The 16,813-nt window shown below is 50.8% G+C and overlaps 1 protein-coding gene across 3 annotated transcripts in view; it reads left to right on the top strand.

Annotated features, from left to right (window-relative positions):
- The first annotated feature begins 2,292 nt into the window (after positions 1 to 2,292).
- ARHGAP39 (Rho GTPase activating protein 39) overlaps positions 2,293 to 16,813 on the top strand; it is a 64,176-nt gene continuing 49,655 nt past the window's right edge. For all 3 annotated transcript variants that reach the window (XM_040494787.1, XM_040494785.1, XM_040494784.1), the window contains exon 1: positions 2,293 to 2,458. In XM_040494787.1, coding sequence (XP_040350721.1) covers positions 2,379 to 2,458 — 80 coding nt within the window. In that variant the 5' untranslated portion in view covers positions 2,293 to 2,378. The remainder of the gene's footprint in view (positions 2,459 to 16,813) is intronic.

Below are 16,813 nucleotides of genomic sequence, written 5' to 3'. Positions count from 1 at the left end.
CTGGGGGCATTTCTTCTAGGCAGGTGATCTCAACTCATGAGCCAAGCACCGTCAGGTTGGTCTGTGCTGTCACCATCCCTCTGAGCCTTGGAGAAAGTGTCTGATGGGCTTGTAGTCTCCCGCCCTTGGGTTTCTGGCTAGCTGTACCCCATCTGGTGCTTTGAATCTGTTTTATTTCCCCTTGAATAGCATAGTTGGGTTCTGTGGACCAGCCTCTGCTGGGGAGGGTCAGGGACAGTGTCCCTAGCGATATTCTTGCTCCTCATTCTGCAGGCTTTCTACCGAAACTGAGACATGTACGTACAGAAAAGCGTGAGGGCACAGGTGGGACACTCTTGAGCTTTCATGAACCAACACTCTCGTAAGTGGAGCCAAGCTGGAAGTCAAATGACACTGCCCTTTGGGCCCCTCCCCTCACTATCTGGCCTGGAGGTGGCTGCTTCTGACTTCTGACAGCAGAGACTGATTCAGCCTGATTCTGAACGTATTTATGTGAGGGAATCGTACTGTATGCATCTGATTGTGTTTGGCTTTTGTCTTTCACCCTCTGGGAGCTTCACCTAGGTTGTGGGTAGGCTCCTGGAGGAACTTTGAGGGTCTGTTCTACTGTGATGAACATTTGGCAGTTTCTTGTTTTGACCATTGTGACCAGGGCTGCTGGGAACATTGTGTGCAGGTCCAGGTAAGAGTGTGTGTGTGTGTGTGTGTGTGTGTGTGTATGTATGTGTGTGTCCTCTGCCAGCCTTTATCGCTGTAAGTGGAAGCTCTCGGTGGGGACCGGGGTGTACGTGCAGCTCTAGGAAGTACTGCCAGCTGTGGTCCTGAGCAGGCTGACCCATCTCTTGAAGCCCTGATGAGCTGCCTTGCCCTTGCTAGCATGTGATGGGTTTCCTTTCCCATTTTAGCCATTTTGGTAGGTGTACTGGTTATGCTTTTTCATTAGCATTATATTTTAATTAGCCATTGGGCTCCTGATGGCGTAAGCATTTCCCTGGTGACTAATGAGGCTGAGCATACTTCCATGTGTTTATTAGCCACATGGATTTTTTTTTTTAATATTTGTTAAAGGGTGCCTGGGTGGCTCAGTCAGTTGAACATCCGACTTAGTTCAAGTCTTCATCTCATGGTTTGTGAGTTTGAACCCAGGCTCTCTGCTGTCAGCTCGAAGCCTGCTTTGGGACTGTCTGTCCCTCTCTCTCTACCCTTCCCCGTGCATGCTTTTCTCAAAAATAAAAAAAATAAACATTAAAGTGTTTGTTCTAGTCCTCGTCCATTTTTCTGTTGGATTATCTGCCTTTTCCTAGGAATTTTGTATATGTCCTGGGACTAGTTAGATTAGATACGCATATGTGTGTCCTGTGTTGTGCATGTTCTCTGTAGCAAATATTTCCCTTTCTGGGCTTGTCTTTTACTTAATGGTGTGTTGATAAACAGGGGCTCTTAATTTTATTATAGTCAACTCATTAATTTTTCTTTGTGCTTAGTGGTTTTTTATGTCTGATTAAGATACCCAAACCTGCTATAAGACTAAAAAACTTCTACATTGTTTTTCTAAAAACCTTATTGTTTTACTTGTAATGTTTAGAACTATAATTCGTCTAGAATGGAGTTTTGTGTATTGGATGAGATAGGGGTCAGGATCCATTTTTTCCCATGTGTGTATCTAGTCACGACAACACCATTTTTTAAAAGTCCACTCTTGGGAGCTTGGGTGGCTCAGTCGATTGAGCACCCAGCTTCAGCTCAAGTCATGATCTCATGGTTCGTGAGTTCAAGCCCCTCGTCAGGCTTGCTGCTGTTGGCACAAGAGTCTGCTTCAGATCCTCTGTCCCCCTCTCTCTCTGCCCCTCCTTCCCTCCCTCTCTCTCTCAAAAATGAATAAATATTTTAAAAAGAAAAGTCCACCCTTTGTCATCAATCAGGTGATCCTGTGTGAGTGTTGCCTGTTCGTGAGCGTTTTCCTGTCTGGGCCATGCCACATGCTTTGTGCACAGCGCTACAGCAGCCCCAGGCGGGTGGTGCTGTCCCTGTTGGAAGCCGAGGACATTGTGTCTGAGAGGTGGCAGCAGCTTCCCCAGGGTCAGCTGGCAAGGGGCCTGGGTGCCCTCCTGTGGGCTGGGGTTCAGGGGCCAGGCACAGGGAGCAGAGAAACTGCGCTCGGGCCTGGATGTTCCTTACTCTGGCCAGCGCACTGGGCTGTGAGGGGCTGGGCTGGGCTGGGCCGTTTCGGGTTCCCCAAACCCAAAGATGTTTTCCGAGTTTATGTGCTTAGAGGCTTCTGCTCTCTCACAGGGCGGTGCCTTCCTGACTGACAGTGGAGGGAGAGTCCCGATGATCCTCTGACTTCTGTCCGCCTGGGGCCTCAGGAAAAGACTGCAATGTCCCAGACGAGGGATTATGAATGTGACAGCCATGATGCTGGCGTGCAGGAGCCCCGGATTTCAGGGTCGAGCACGAGGTAAGCGGAAGCCGTCTGTGTGGGCCGAGTCATCAGAGGACTGGTTTTCTTCCTTTCAGAGAAGGACCAGCAGCCAGCGGGGCTGCCAGGGCTTTGCTGCCAGGGGTGAGCCCTGCTTTCTTCGGGATTTGATGTGCTCCCTTGGAAGCCCCGCCCCCGGGTTCCTGCTGCAGAGGGAGGGGGCCCAGATGCCCTGCAGGCCAACGGTGGACCCAACTCCGTGCGCCCCTCCGGGCACCAGTCCACACCAAGGCAGTTCATCGTTTTAATGTTTCTCGTTTTCAGCTTTATTTGTAAATAATCCCACACTTACAGAAAAGTTGCAAGAGCAGAAACGGTGCACTGGATACTTGCACCGCCTTGCCCTTCACCCTGTGGCCTCTGTGCACCCCCTCCCTCGGCGCGGTGCCGTTTTTGGGGGGCATGTGGGGCACGTCTCCCGTCTCCTCTGCCTCGTGGTCCAGCCTTTGGCAGCTGGTTCCTGTCACCCTTCACGGTGCTTCCAGCCCCTCCTGAGACACTCGCCCTACCGGACTTGCTGCTGCTGTGCGGCCCCTTCGCCTTTTATAATCTGGAAGGTTCCCTGCCTTTTGTGACACCGACACTTTTTAAGGCAATAGCTGCCCTTTCAAATGGAGCGCTGCTTTGTGTTTGCCGATTTCTTAGTAGATGCCGCCCAGCCGTGTCCTGCCGTTCCCGGGGTCTCACCTCTGCAGACACACAGCCACCTACTGCTCCTCCACTCTCCCCTCGCCACCCTGCCCGTCACTGCTTTGGGCGTTCTGCTCGTTTCTTACACAGCTCAGTCTTTCCTGGGATGCGTGCAGAGCGCTGACTTCCCTGCTATGGAGGGGCCTACAGCCGGCACTCTGCACCCCTTGTCCCTGCTCGTGGATTCCTCTCTTCATTCCCAGTACGGACTCAGAAATTCCTTTCTGTTTTACAGGGTCTGTAGTTCGTTCTTGCATTTAATTGCTTTGGTGCTTGCATTGTCCCAGGTGGGGCCGGTGAGGTTCCTTCTGCTACGTGTCCGTGCCTCTTGGATGCTCCTTCCTTGTGGCTCCAGGCACATCTTATGCTGCCGCCCCGCCTGCAGGCGGCTGCTTCTCTGAGCAGCCCTGGTTCCTTTCCAGGAAGATGGGTATTGGAGGGCCAGTCTGAGGGCTTGGCATACTCGCGGCTCTGGCACTCTGTTTGCTTCTTGGCCCTTTAAGCAGACAAGAAAATGTGTGTGTGCATCTATGTACACACATTAAAAGTGCTAAGTTCACTCCAGTTCCTCCAGTTCCAGCGCTTTCCCCGAGGGTCTGCTCTTCTTGGCAGCCGCCTGCTCCCAAGAGCATCAGCATGTGTACTCGTTTGCTCATCTGATAGCCTATCTGCAAACCATTTCGGAATTGCTTCACCTGTTCCGTGTGTGTGTGTGTGTGTGTGTGTGTGTGTGTGTATGTATATATACACACATATATAAAACACTCAAAATAAGGTCAGAATTTCTTTGTACTCCACCCCCCATGTGCACTCTGCTCAAAAACTGAATACAGAGTCTAGTCCTGTTCTCCCTTGGATTAGTTCTTTCCCTTTGGTTGTGGTTGTGATGCTCATTGAAATACAGTTGGGTTCATTTGTTTCCATTTCCATTGAGTTTTTTCCTTCTCCCTTCTCTCCTGTTGCTTTAATTTTGTTTTGTAAACACATAGACCATTAACATAGCTCTAAAAGACAAAACTATGCAGCACATACATTCAGAGAAGGACCACTCCTTCCCAGACCTCTGTGCAGGCCTCTGGCCGGTGGTTTTTCTGGTTTACTTCCTGTGTTTGTGAGGATCCCTGGATCACTCTGTGCATGCCCACCGTAGTGTTCAGCCAGTCTTGAGTTGCGTATCTTGGCAGCTTCCAATATTGTGCAGTTACAAGGGTGCTGCAGTGCAAAGCCTGTGCTTTGTAATTTTGTGTTGTCAGAGGTATGTCTCCAGGTACATCCAGACGAGGGGCCACAGGGCCATAGATGTGTTGGCCGCTGCATGCCCTCCGTGGAGTCCTGTGTGCTGTGCCCGTCTGCCCACGGCCTCCCTTGGATGGCGCCTGGGGTAGGGGCAATGGGTCTCCACTCAGCTTGGGTTTTATGTCTAATACCAGGAGAAGTGGAATGTCTCCTTTTCCCATTTTTCTATGGTATTTTTATGGGTTTTTTTTTTTGTTCAAATCCATATGTGAAGGATTAGAGCCCTTTGTCTGTAATTTATATTAAAATATTTAATATTTTTGGGGCGCCTGGGTGGCTCAGTTGGTTGGGCATCCGACTTCAGCTCAGGTCATGATCTCATGGTCTGTGAGTTCGAGCCCCACATCCGGCTCTGTGCTGACAGATCAGAGCCTGGAGCCTGTTTTGGATTCTGTGTCTCCCTCTCTCTCTGACCCTCCCTAGTTCACGCTGTCTCTCTCTGTCTCAAAAATAAATAAACATTAAAGACTTTTTTAAATATTTAATATTTTCATCAAATGTGTCCCAAAAAACAAAATATTTTTCACTTTATACTCTATTAATTTTTTCTTTTGGTGCATCTGGACGTTTAGTCACAATTAGAAAATCTTTCCCTTTGTTGAGGTTATGGGGAAAGACAGAGTTTTCTCATGGTGCTGGTATCGTTTTGTTCTTGTGTGTAGAGCTCAGGTCCACTTGGAGCTCATTCTTGTGTTTTGTGAGGTATGGACCTGCCTTTTCCGTTCACCAAATGCTGTCCAGCTGTCCAGCACCATTTATTAAAGGCCCCGATCCGCGATGTCTTGTGCTTGGCTTCGTAAGTCTGCCTCCGCCCTTCTGCCGGTTCCGTCGACCTTTGCGTGTGTTCTGTATGTCCTGACCTGGGCACATTCTGACCCACAGACCGCATGTGCCTGCTCCTCTCAGGCCCACTCTCCTCGCAGCTGACTTCCCGCGGCTCACGTACCTCCTAGGGCGCTGTCGGCACCGGGCAGGACACGTAGCAACCAGCTCTCCCTCCCATGGTGCATGTGCCGCTGGGTCCCAAGGGCTATCCCTGCACTCAGGGCCCTGAAAGCAGCGTAGATGCCAGATCCCCCCTGCCCCACTGCCGTGTGCCGGCTCCACCAGAAGTTCCTTCGTGGTTGGTGGTTGGCCTGTGGCTTCAGCATCCGTACCTGACACCTAGGGAGTGTTGTCTCCTCAGTCTTCTTCCTCTGAGAATAATCTCTCATCCTTTTCTTTCTGCTGAATCATTTGTCTTAACCTTTCTGATTTGTAGGCTTTCCTTTGTACTCTAGGTATGTGATTGGATTACACGCATGGAATATTTTGTCTCTGTACTTACTTTTCATGTTATTTGGTTGGTTTTTGATGAACAAACATGTTAAACTCCAATGTCATCTGTCTCACTGGCTTTCTTGTGCCTTCCCGTCTTTTCTGTCTGATTTCATAAACCCTTTCCTGACTGAGGTCTTCAGGCTCTTCTGGATACTTCAAGGTTTGGATTCGTGTGAATCCAACTGGGCTGCTTTCCGTATAGACAGTTGGCCTAGGTTGTGAATGTCACCTGTCTCCCAAGGGGACAGATCTGTGAGGGGCTTTCTTTTCCATCCATGCGTCTGTGTGCGCACTTGAGCACACAGCCTGCCTTGGCCTCCTGTTGGGCCTTCATATGCCCCCTCCAGCCCTTTTCAAAATGCTTTTGCCTCCTCTTGGTATAAATGATAGTCAGTCTGTCCCCTACCCAGAAAAGATGTCCTGTTGGGATTCTCATTGGCAGCGTATCCAGACCGTAGGCTAATTTGGGGGGAAATGCCGGCTGTGATGTGTTCTGGCCCCTGACAGAGGCCCATCATTCGTTCATTCACCCGTGAAGATCGAGTGCCTTGCTGGACGTGTGCCCAGGACCATGTTCTTGCTGGTGTCTTGGTCCTGTGGCACTGTCTGTCATCTTTGCTTTGTCCCGTCCTTTCCCAAGGTGCTAATGTTCCTGATGTCCTTGGTGCTCAGAGTGCCGGTCCTGCCAGGCACAGGGAGTGGGGCTTGGAGTTGATTCTCATCTGCCCAGTCACTTCTCCGTTTCATGTGGGGCCTGATTGCGCACTGAGAACCGAGAGCTGTGTGGCTCTGCTGTGGCTCTGAGGGAAGGACTGTGGCTGCTGTGGTCGTGGACGAGCAGCCCAGGCTCACACACTGGTCTCAGTGTGGTGTTGTGTTGACCTGGCGCCTCACCCCGTGGTGGCTCTGGGACAGTGTGAAAGGAGCTGCTGATGCCAGTGTCACCGGGCAGGCTCAGGAATGAGCATGTGCAAGTGTTCTGGGGCCCTGGGTCTTGCCAAGGCAGTTTGCTGGGGCATCCCTTGACCAAGGCCTAGAAGGGAAGACTGTGCGAGGAAGGGCATGCATGCCTCTCCCTGTGCTCATGGGACACAGACGGTCAAAGAGACTCAGGCTGAAGCTACAGGTCTGGAAGAATAGTTGGACATCGTGGTGGGTCCAACAGTATCTGCCCAGGACACTGTCAGCAGAGCAGACAAGGCCTGTGAGGTTTGAGCCCTGTGCTGTTTGCTCTGGTATGCTTCATTGCCAGTTTTCTTCAATAGGTGTGAGCTTCGTGTTTCCTGAAACGTAGAAATGCACACCGTGTGCAGAGCAGCACCTGGAGGTGGGCAGGGCCGTGTGCTTGCTGCCCTCCCCTTCCCGGGTGGTGCTCGTGCTCTAACCGAGGTTCCACACGTGCAACCCTTGCTCCCTCTGTGAGGGACCACCAGGCCCAGGCCCCAGTTCAGTAACTGGGCCACGACACTGAACAGAGCCCTTGGTCAGGCGATGCAGAGGGGTTTTCCTTTAGGCAGGGCTGTCGGGCGGGGGACTCAGCATCATCTGGCCCTCCTGCAGGAGGAAGGCAGACGCTGACGGGGCAGCGAGGCCAGTGGAGCGAGGGGACAAGAGGGCATGGCACGCGCAGCCACTTCTTGCTGGGGGACGTTGTGGGCATTCCAGCCCATCCCCTGGTTTTGCTCTTAGGGTGCTGTCTGCATTGATGAATTCACTTAGCAGTGAGAGTGGGTTCGGTGTCTGCCAGGGTCTGGGACGTGGAGTCTTTGTGGCCACACTGGCTACAGGTAGGAAGCAGTGGAATGACAAGGCCGCAGCCACACAAGAGGACGTGTCCGACGATGGGGCGATGGGAGTTTGGGACAGAGTGTGAATGTGAGGTCTGAGGACAGGCGATATCTCTACTGGGTGCCAACAACCTGTAAAGGGTGGAAGAGGCTGATGTGAACATGGGCGACGTCCCTGCAACGGCAGGCTTTGCGGGCGAGAAGGCGGCACAGAGCAGGGGCAGCACGGGGCGCTGAGGTGGGCAGGCACGCACTGTGCGCAGGACGGGAGGGGGGCTGGTGCCGAGGAGGGCCGATTCAAGGGGGGGGTGCATTCAAGGGGCTGGTGGGGGGCAACTAGGAGCTGAGCACTTACTGATGTCGTGGTACCTGCTCAGGTCGTGGCCAACTCACACTGGAGCCCAGAGGTCAGTCCCGCCCTGTCAGCCTCTGTGCTTGTCTGTCTGGGCAGCACCAGCTGTGACCTGGGAAGCCTCCGCTCCTCCCCACTGCCTTCTGTGGCGAGCACCCCACCATGCAACCCCTGCTTCGACCTGCTAGGCTCCCCTGAAGTGGCAGTCCTTTTTTTTCAATGATACACAGTTCACATAAATTAACTTACCCTTCAAAGTGTACAGTGTTTTTAGTACGTTCGAGAAGTTATGCAGCCATCACCACTGTCTGCGTTTTTACGACCCCACCAAGAAACCCCTTTGGCAGCTGACCCCACCCCGCCCCCCGCCCCAGCCCTGGCAACCACTAATCTGCCATGTCCCTATGGATTTTTCTGCTCCTGACGGTTTAAATAAATGGAATCATACAACAGGTAGTCTTTTATGACTGGCCTTTTTTACTCAAAGTAATGTTTTCAAGGTTCATCCACGTCACAGCAGTTTTCGGGGCACATCCTCTCGTGTAGATGCATCCCATGTTGATCCGTTTGTCAGGTGATGGGTATTTGTGTTGTTTCCACATTCTCTCTATTATGACTCACGCTATGTGAACACTTCTGTGCAGGTTTCTGTTGCTCTTGGGTCAGAGAAATGCCGGGTCTTGTGGTAACTTTGTCTTAACTTTCTAGGAGCTGCCACACTCTGTCAGAGTGGATGTACCATTTTAAGTTCCCACCGGCAGGGTATGAAGGTCACAGTTTCTCCGTATCTTCTCCAATACTTGTCGTTATGGTTTTAAGAAATTACCGTAGCCATTCTACAGTCTCATCGGTGTGGAGTCTCATCGTGGTTGGGTTTGCCCTTCTCTGTTGACTGTTGATGTCAAGCACCGTTTTGTGTGCTTGTTGGCTTTTTGTTTATCTTCTTTGGAGAAATGCCTCTTCAGATTTTTTGCCCATTTTTTTAATTGGGCATTTGTCTTGTAAGAGTTCTTTATGCGTTCTGGATACAAGTCCTTTATCAGATACGTGATTTGCAAATGTATTTTCCCATTCCGTGGCTGTCTTTTCACTTTCTTTTCTTTTCTTTCTTTCTTTTTTTTTGGGGGGGGGGTTCTTTTTATTTTTTTTTTTAATATATTTTTTTCAACGTTTATTTATTTTTGAGACAGAGAGAGACAGAGCATGAATGGGGGAGGGGCAGAGAGAGAGGGAGACACAGAATCGGAAACAGGCTCCAGGCTCTGAGCCATCAGCCCAGAGCCCGACGCGGGGCTCGAACTCACGGACCGCGAGATCATGACCTGGCTGAAGTCGGACGCTTAACCGACTGCGCCACCCAGGCGCCCCGTTGGGTTTCTTTTTAACATTTATTTATTTTGAGAGACCGAGACAGAGCACGAGTGGGGGAGGGGCAGAGAGCAAGGGAGACACAGAATCCGAAGCAGGCTCCGGGCTTCGAGCTGTCGGCAGAGAGCTCGACGTGGGGCTCGAACCCACGAGCCATGAGATCATGACCTGAGCCAAAGTCAGATGCTCAACAGACTGAGCCCCCAGGGGCCCCTTCACTTTCTTAATGGTATTGTTGGTAGCACAAAAGTTTCAAATTTTGATCAAGTCCAACTTATCTATTTTTCTTTTGTTGCTCATGTTTTTAGTGTCAGGTCCAAGAATCCATGGCCAAATCCACGGTCATGAAGATTTACCCCTATGTTTTCTTCCAAGATTTATAGCTTCAGCTCTTACGTTTAGGTCTTTGATCCACCTTGAGTTAACTTCCGTGTGTGGTGTGAGGTAGGGGTCCAGCTTCCTTTTCTTGCATGTGCAGCACATGCAGCTGTCCCAGCCCCATTTGTTGAAAACACTCCTTTCCCCAGTGAGTGGGTCCAGCACTTGTCATAAGAATCTGGAGGGCAGAGGGGCGCCTGGGTGGCGCAGTCGGTTGGGCGTCCGACTTCAGCCAGGTCACGATCTCGCGGTCCATGAGTTCGAGCCCCGCGTCAGGCTCTGGGCTGATGGCTCAGAGCCTGGAGCCTGTTTCCGATTCTGTGTCTCCCTCTCTCTCTGCCCCTCCCCCGTTCATGCTCTGTCTCTCTCTGTCGCAAAAATAAATAAACGTTGAAAAAAAAATTAAAAAAAAAAAAAAAGAATCTGGAGGGCAGAGAATGTGCTTGGTCACTGTTGTGTCCCTTTCACCTGGTCAGTTGCCTGGCACATACCTGACACTCATTACGTTATTTCAGGAAATACTTATTTGAACACATCATTGTCTGCAAGTGAGTATCTGTAAGAACCGGGGAGGCTGGAAGGGCCCTCTGTGTTGACTTCGTGCGCACTGCTCCCAGCACACTGAGGGCGCCACAGGCCAGCTGGCCGCTCCTTTTCACGGACTCACCTCAGATACTACTGCCAGTCCGTCGCCTGCAGTGTTGGGCCTCTTCTGGCAGGGAAGCCCACAGGGGCAGTTGGAGCACAGTTCGTTGTCACATGGCTGGTGACTGCGTGTCCGTGCACCATGCCGGCCCCATGGGCCGAGCGCTGGGCATAGACAGCACTTACTCCAGCAAGGAGGTGGTTATCCCCAGGCCACACAAAGCTCCCTCTCCCCAGCCTGCCTGGCAGGGGTCTGGGTGGGGGAGCTGAGCACCGGCCCAGCCCCAGCTCTGCTGTGTCTCCTCCTTACTCTGTGCAGGGATCCACATCCTATATGCATTCTCTGCCCTCTGGCTCCCCACGGGTCTTGGTTCAATGCTGTACCCCAGGGGTGACCAGAACATTCTTCTGAAAAAGTGGGGTTCTACCCACGCACACACAGGAGTGTGCCAAAAAGGGAACAGACGGTATTCTTTGTTTAGAGAGAGAGTTATAGCCATCAGATTCACTTAAAAGTGTATTTAAAGCAAAAATAAGAGTTGGTCTTGCTTCTTTAGGGCTTAGAATGTTCAGTTCAGCCCTTTGGGAGCTTTTCTGCCAGAACAGTCTTCTGGGGGCTTTTGTGGACGTTGTTCTGGTCAAATCCGTCACTGTGAGGCCGGGATAGCAGAGCAGCACAGCTGTGTGAGGGGGCAGGGTGCAGGGACCACCGTGGGGTGGCCGCCTGGGGGCGCAAGGGTGCCGCACTTCCTCCCCTCAGGGAGCCCAGCACGCAGCCGACCTTCCATTCCTGCCCTCCAGCAGCCTCTCACCCGCCTGGGGGTCCGTGCCCCATGCCCAACCTGACCTTGGGGCTGGCTCCTGCCTGGCCTTCCAGAAGTCTCCATCCTTGTTCCCTATGAATCAGCTTGAGTGAGATCATATCAGCCCTGCCGAGAGCCATTCTCAGGGTTTCTCTCTTCACTCAAGCAAGACTCAAGCCTCCTGCCCTGGCCCTTCACTCAAGCAAGCTCCTGCCCTGGCCTCCAGGCCTCTGCATCCAGGTGTCTTCTTGGGGGTCCCCCCACTCTGTCCCTTACTTCCTTTCCTGCCTTGGGTGGAGATAGCCCTTGGTCAGCCGGCCTGTCTTCTTTGCAGCATCTGCGGGTCCCTTTCATGCTCTTTGGCCCGTATGCATGGGTGCCTCTGAGTACAGGATGCCATCCTTTGGTGTCCCAGTATTTGCCAGGTAGCTGAGAGGAGGTGCCTGTGTAAGTGGCTCCGGGGGTGGAGATACAAGTGGCCGGCTGTCCTGTGAGGAGAGCTTGGCCAGATCAGGAAGCCGAGAGTGGGAAGCGTGAGTTTTCTGGGAGTGCATGTTGTCCCTGGGATGGCTCAAGCTGCCGAGGGTTTCCCAGGTACAGCGACCCAATTCACAGTGTTAGAATGTTGCTGTGTCTACACTGAGGGGAATGGCCAGCTGGCAGCCATCAGGGTGCTGCAAGCAGGTGAAGGCGGTTGGAGCAGGGGTGAGGGTCTCTGTGCTAGGTCAAGACCTGCCTCATGGCAGGGAAGAGGGCCACTTGGCACATTCATGTCGTGTGGAGAAGCAGGGTTGGCGCAGTCCCACTCAGTGCCGTGGGGCAGTTGGGGAAGCAGATTTTCACGTGAGCAGCAAACCGGTGGTTGTGGTGGGGGATGGTCCTGGAAGGGGCAGACCGGGAGATGACGAGGGGACTCCTGCCCCATCTTCCACAGCCGCTGGTCTTGAGGGGTGGCTGCAGCCTGGACGGCACAGCCTGCAGGCCTGCCTCCTGTCCTCACAGTTCCGGGACATTCTCTCCCAGCCTTTGTCCCCAGGACACTCTGTTCTTCCTCACACAGGATGACTGACATGTGGTGGGTGGGGGTCGCAGGAAACCACAGAGTCCGTCCCCTGAGAGCAGCCCAGTTTGACTGCAGGCGCAAGAAGGAGGAGAGGTGCAGCTTACAAAGACAGTGGACTCCTCCCTGTGCTGGGCTCTCAAGATGTCCCTGTTGGGTGCGGTGACCCACAGCAAAGCAGCGATTCCCTGAAGGGGGTACTCGGGGTTCTGTAAGTCAGTGGCAGGGTTACCAGCCTGTATGTTGGGTGTGAAAAGTTTGTTGATGGGAGCGTGGGATTGGATGCGGGGTAGGCCATGTGCTCGTGTAGGGTGTCAAGGGCAAGCTGCACTGAAGGGACACCTCCTCGCTCTGGCTCTCTGTGGGGCACCTGAGGGATGTCTGTGGACAGGAGGGACACCTAAACCTGGGCTTCTTTGTGGGGCAGCTAAGGGACGTCTGTGGAGAGGAGAGACATCTCCACTCTGGGCTCTCTGTGAGGCAGCTAAGGGACATCTTTGGGGAGGAGGGACACCTAGTCTCTGGGTTCTCTATGGGGCAGCTGAGGGACGTCTGTGGATAGGAGGGTGATGGCAGGCCTGGGAAGCACGCTGAGCATTTTGAAGCATCCCGTGGACAGCAAGGTGAGGGCAGGTGTGGACCCTGTGGAGACGTCGCACTGTGGGGCCAGATTTATTCCCGTAGTGCAGAGCAGTCCTGTTGCAGGCAGAGAGGGAGCGCAGAGAAGTCAGAGTCAGAGGACAGACATCTAGGGAAACAGAGCATCCGGAGTGAGACTGGCAGGGAGAGGCCCATTAAAGATGCCTATACTGGAATCATCAGTTACAGAATCGCTGAGTTTCCAGAAGCGTGAGGAACTTGCACGTGTGAGTGGAGAACGAAAGACCCCGAGGAACGAATGACACTGGAGAAGGACCAGTAGCTTTAACACAGCTGAAGAGAGAACGAATGAAGTAGGAAGAGGGACTGAAGGGGCGATCTGGCGTGGCAGGCAAGATGGAGCGGGATGTGCAGGCTCCACGACACGAGTGAGGGCCCCGTGGGGCCCAGAAGGAGGCAGAGCATTGGGAGGTTTGCTTCAAAATGTGGACACGGAGGGGCGCCTGGGTGGCGCAGTCGGTTAAGCGTCCGACTTCAACCAGGTCACGATCTCACGGTCCATGAGTTTGAGCCCCACGTCGGGCTCTGGGCTGATGGCTCAGAGCCTGGAGCCTGTTTCCGATTCTGTGTCTCCCTCTCTCTCTAGCCCATTCATGCTCTGTCTCTCTCTGTCCCAAAAATAAATAAACGTTGAAAAAAAAAATTAATAAAAAAAAAAATGTGGACACGGAGAGTTTTCCAGAATTGTTTAAAGATGCCAACCTTCAGATCCAGGAGTCCCCCAGATCCTGCGTTTCACTAATTGAAAGTGAACTTGCACCTGAATATATGTCATAGTGAGTTATTCTGTTTATTTGCCAGATCGTTAACATCGTCTACAAAGACAGTTCCGTTACATTACACACAAATGACAAGAGGGCTCTTCCTTGTTTATTCCCAGGTGAATGTATAGTAAATTGTTAGAGTCAATAGGAAAATTGAGGAAGATTACTTATAAAAGTAATATACAGAAGCACCTGGGGGGCTCAGTTGGTTAAGCGTCTGGCTCTTGATTTTGGCTCAGGTCACGATCTCATGGTTCACGAGTTTGAGTCCCGCATCAGGCTCCGTGTTGACAGTGCAGAGCCTGCTTGGGATTCTCTGTCTCCCCACCGCTCTCTCTGCCCCTCCCTCACTTGCAGTCTCTCTCTCAAAATAAATTAAAAAAAAATTTTTAAGTAATGTACAAAATGTGTTTCTGTACACCATCACCAATCAGAAAATTATAAATTTAACAATGTAAAAATTGGACACTACCAGCGGGTGAAGGTGAGGAGCAAGCAGCATTGCTGGGCACACTTCAGGGGGGAGCAAGTCGGGGTCCTCTGGACAGTTGGTGTGCACTCCCGGGACCCAGCGTCTTACCTCTGCAGGCTTCTGCAGCCCCTGCGCAGGGCTCATGGGTGAGGATGTGCACAGCAGAGTTGTGAAACATAGTCCCAGATGGCAAACCACTCAGATGTTAAAAACATGTAACCCAGGCACCTGACTGGCTCAAGTCCACCTGAGTGGACTCTTGATCTCGGGATTGTGAGTTTGAGCCCCATGTTGGGTATAGAGATTACTTAAACAAACAAACCGACAGACAAACGTAAAAACACACGCACACAGGGGCGCCTGGGTGGCTCAGTCGGTTAAGCGTCCGACTTCGGCTCAGGTCATGATCTCACAGTCCGTGAGTTCGAGCCCCGCGTCGGGCTCTGTGCTGACAGCTCGGAGCCTGGAGCCTGCTTCAGATGCTGTGTCTCCTTCCCTCTCTGCCCCTCTTCTGCTCATACTCTGTCTCTCTCTGTCTCTCAAAAATAAATAAAAACATTAAGAAAAACACATGCACACACACAAAACCGTGTGACAGCTTCTGGCAGTGCAGCACTGTGCACTGTGCGCTTGGGCGGGCTGCAGCCAGGTAGACGGCGTCAGTGGGTTTCGGTTGCAAGTGAAAGAAACGAGACACACAAAAAATAGTTTTATTGCGTGAATGTGTGATTGAAAAATAGACACACCTCAAAAAATTTGTTTAGGGTTATCTTCAAAGATGTTTGGACTATAAAAGCAAGGAAAACGGTTGCCTTAAAACTCAGGATCGTGGTGTCCTCGGGCCAAACAGGTGTGATGTGGCTGTGTCTTGGATGCTGCCTCGTTTTATTTGTTGGTGAGTGATGGCGACACCAGTGTTGAATCATAATTGCTCATTAAACTTATCTCTGTGTTTTGTACATTTGTCTGTATATGTTATATGTCCCGATTTTGTTTTTAAAAAGAACGTGCTCCGCAAAACAATTAACGTGATTCATCACATCAATAAAAGGACAAGAACCGTATGATCCTCTCAGTAGATGCAGGGAAAGCATTTGACAAAATACAGCATCCTTTCTTGATAAAAATCTCAAGAAAGTAGGGATAGAAGGAGCATACCTCAAGATCATAAAAGCCATATGCAAACGACCCAATGCTAATATCATCCTCAATGGGGGAAAAACTGAGAGCTTTCCCCCTAAGGTCAGGAACAAGACAGGGATGTCCACTCTCCCCACTGTTACTCAACATAGTATTGGAAGTCTTAGCCTCTGCAGTCAGACAACACAAAGAAATAGAAGGCATCCAGATCACCCAGGAGGAGGTCAAACTTTCACTCTTCACAGATGACATGACACTCTATATGGAAAACCCAAAAGATTCCACCAAAAAACTTCTAGAGTTGAGCCATGAATCTAGCAAAGTTGCAGGGTATAAAATCAACGCACAGAAATCGGTTGCACTCCTATACACCAACAATGAAGCGACTGAAAGAGAAATCAAGGAATCAATCCCATTTACAGTTGCACCAAAAACCATAAAGTATCTAGGAATAAATCTAAGCAAAGAGGTGAAAAATCCATATGCTGAAAACTATAGAAAGCTTATGAAAGACATTGAAGAAGACACAATAAAATGGAGAAAGATTCCATGCTCCTGGGTAGGAAGAACAAATACTGTTAAAATGTCAATACTACCCAAAGCAATCTACATAGTCAATGCAATCCCTATCAAAATAGCACCAGCATTCTTCACAGAGCTAGAACAAACAATCCTAAGATTTGTATGGCACCGGAAAAGACCCCGAATAGCCAAAGCAATCTTCAGAAAGAAAACCAAAGCAGGAGGCATCACAATCCCAGACTTCAAGCTATACTACAAAGCTGTCGTCATTAATACAGTATGGTACTGGCACAAGAACAGACACTCAGATCAATGAAACAGAATAGAGAACCCAGAAATGGACCCACAAACGTATGGCCAACTAATCTTTGGCAAAGCAGGAAAGAATATCTGATGGAATAAAGACAGTCTCTTCAGCAAGTGGTGCTGGGAAAACTGGACAGCACATGCAGAAGAATGAATCTGGACCACTTTCTTACACCAGACACAAAAATAAACTCAAAATGGATGAAAGGCCTAAATGTAAGGAAGCCACCAAAATCCTCAAAGAGAAAACAGGCAAAAACCTCTTTGATCTTGCTCACAGCAACTTCTTACTCAACACGTCTCTGGAGGCAAGGGAAACAGAAGCATAAATGAACTACTGGGACCTCATCAAGATAAAAACCTTCTGCACAGCGAAGGAAACAATCAGCAAAACTAAAAGGCAACCGACAGAATGGGAGAAGATATTTGCAAATGACATATCAGATAAAGGGTTAGTATCCAAAATCTATAAAGAACTTATCGAACTCAACACCCAAAAAGCAAATAATCCAGTGAAGAAATGGGCAAAAGACATGAATAGACACATCTCCAAAGAAGACATCCAGATGGCCAACCGACACATGAAAAAATGCTTACCATCACTCATCATCAGGGAAATACAAATCAAAACCACAATGAGATACCACCTTATACCTGTCAGAATGGCTAACATTAACAACTCAGGCAACAACAGATGTTGGTGACGATGCGGAGAAGGAGGATCTCTTTTGCATTGTTGGTGGGAATGCAAGCTGGTGCAGCCGCTCTGGA

The sequence above is a fragment of the Herpailurus yagouaroundi genome, unplaced genomic scaffold (assembly GCF_014898765.1).
Source record: "Herpailurus yagouaroundi ecotype Mexico unplaced genomic scaffold, PumYag 186, whole genome shotgun sequence".
Lineage (NCBI taxonomy): Eukaryota > Metazoa > Chordata > Mammalia > Carnivora > Felidae > Herpailurus > Herpailurus yagouaroundi.
Note: the sequence above shows the minus strand (reverse complement) of the source record. Positions and strands in the feature narration are given on the sequence as shown.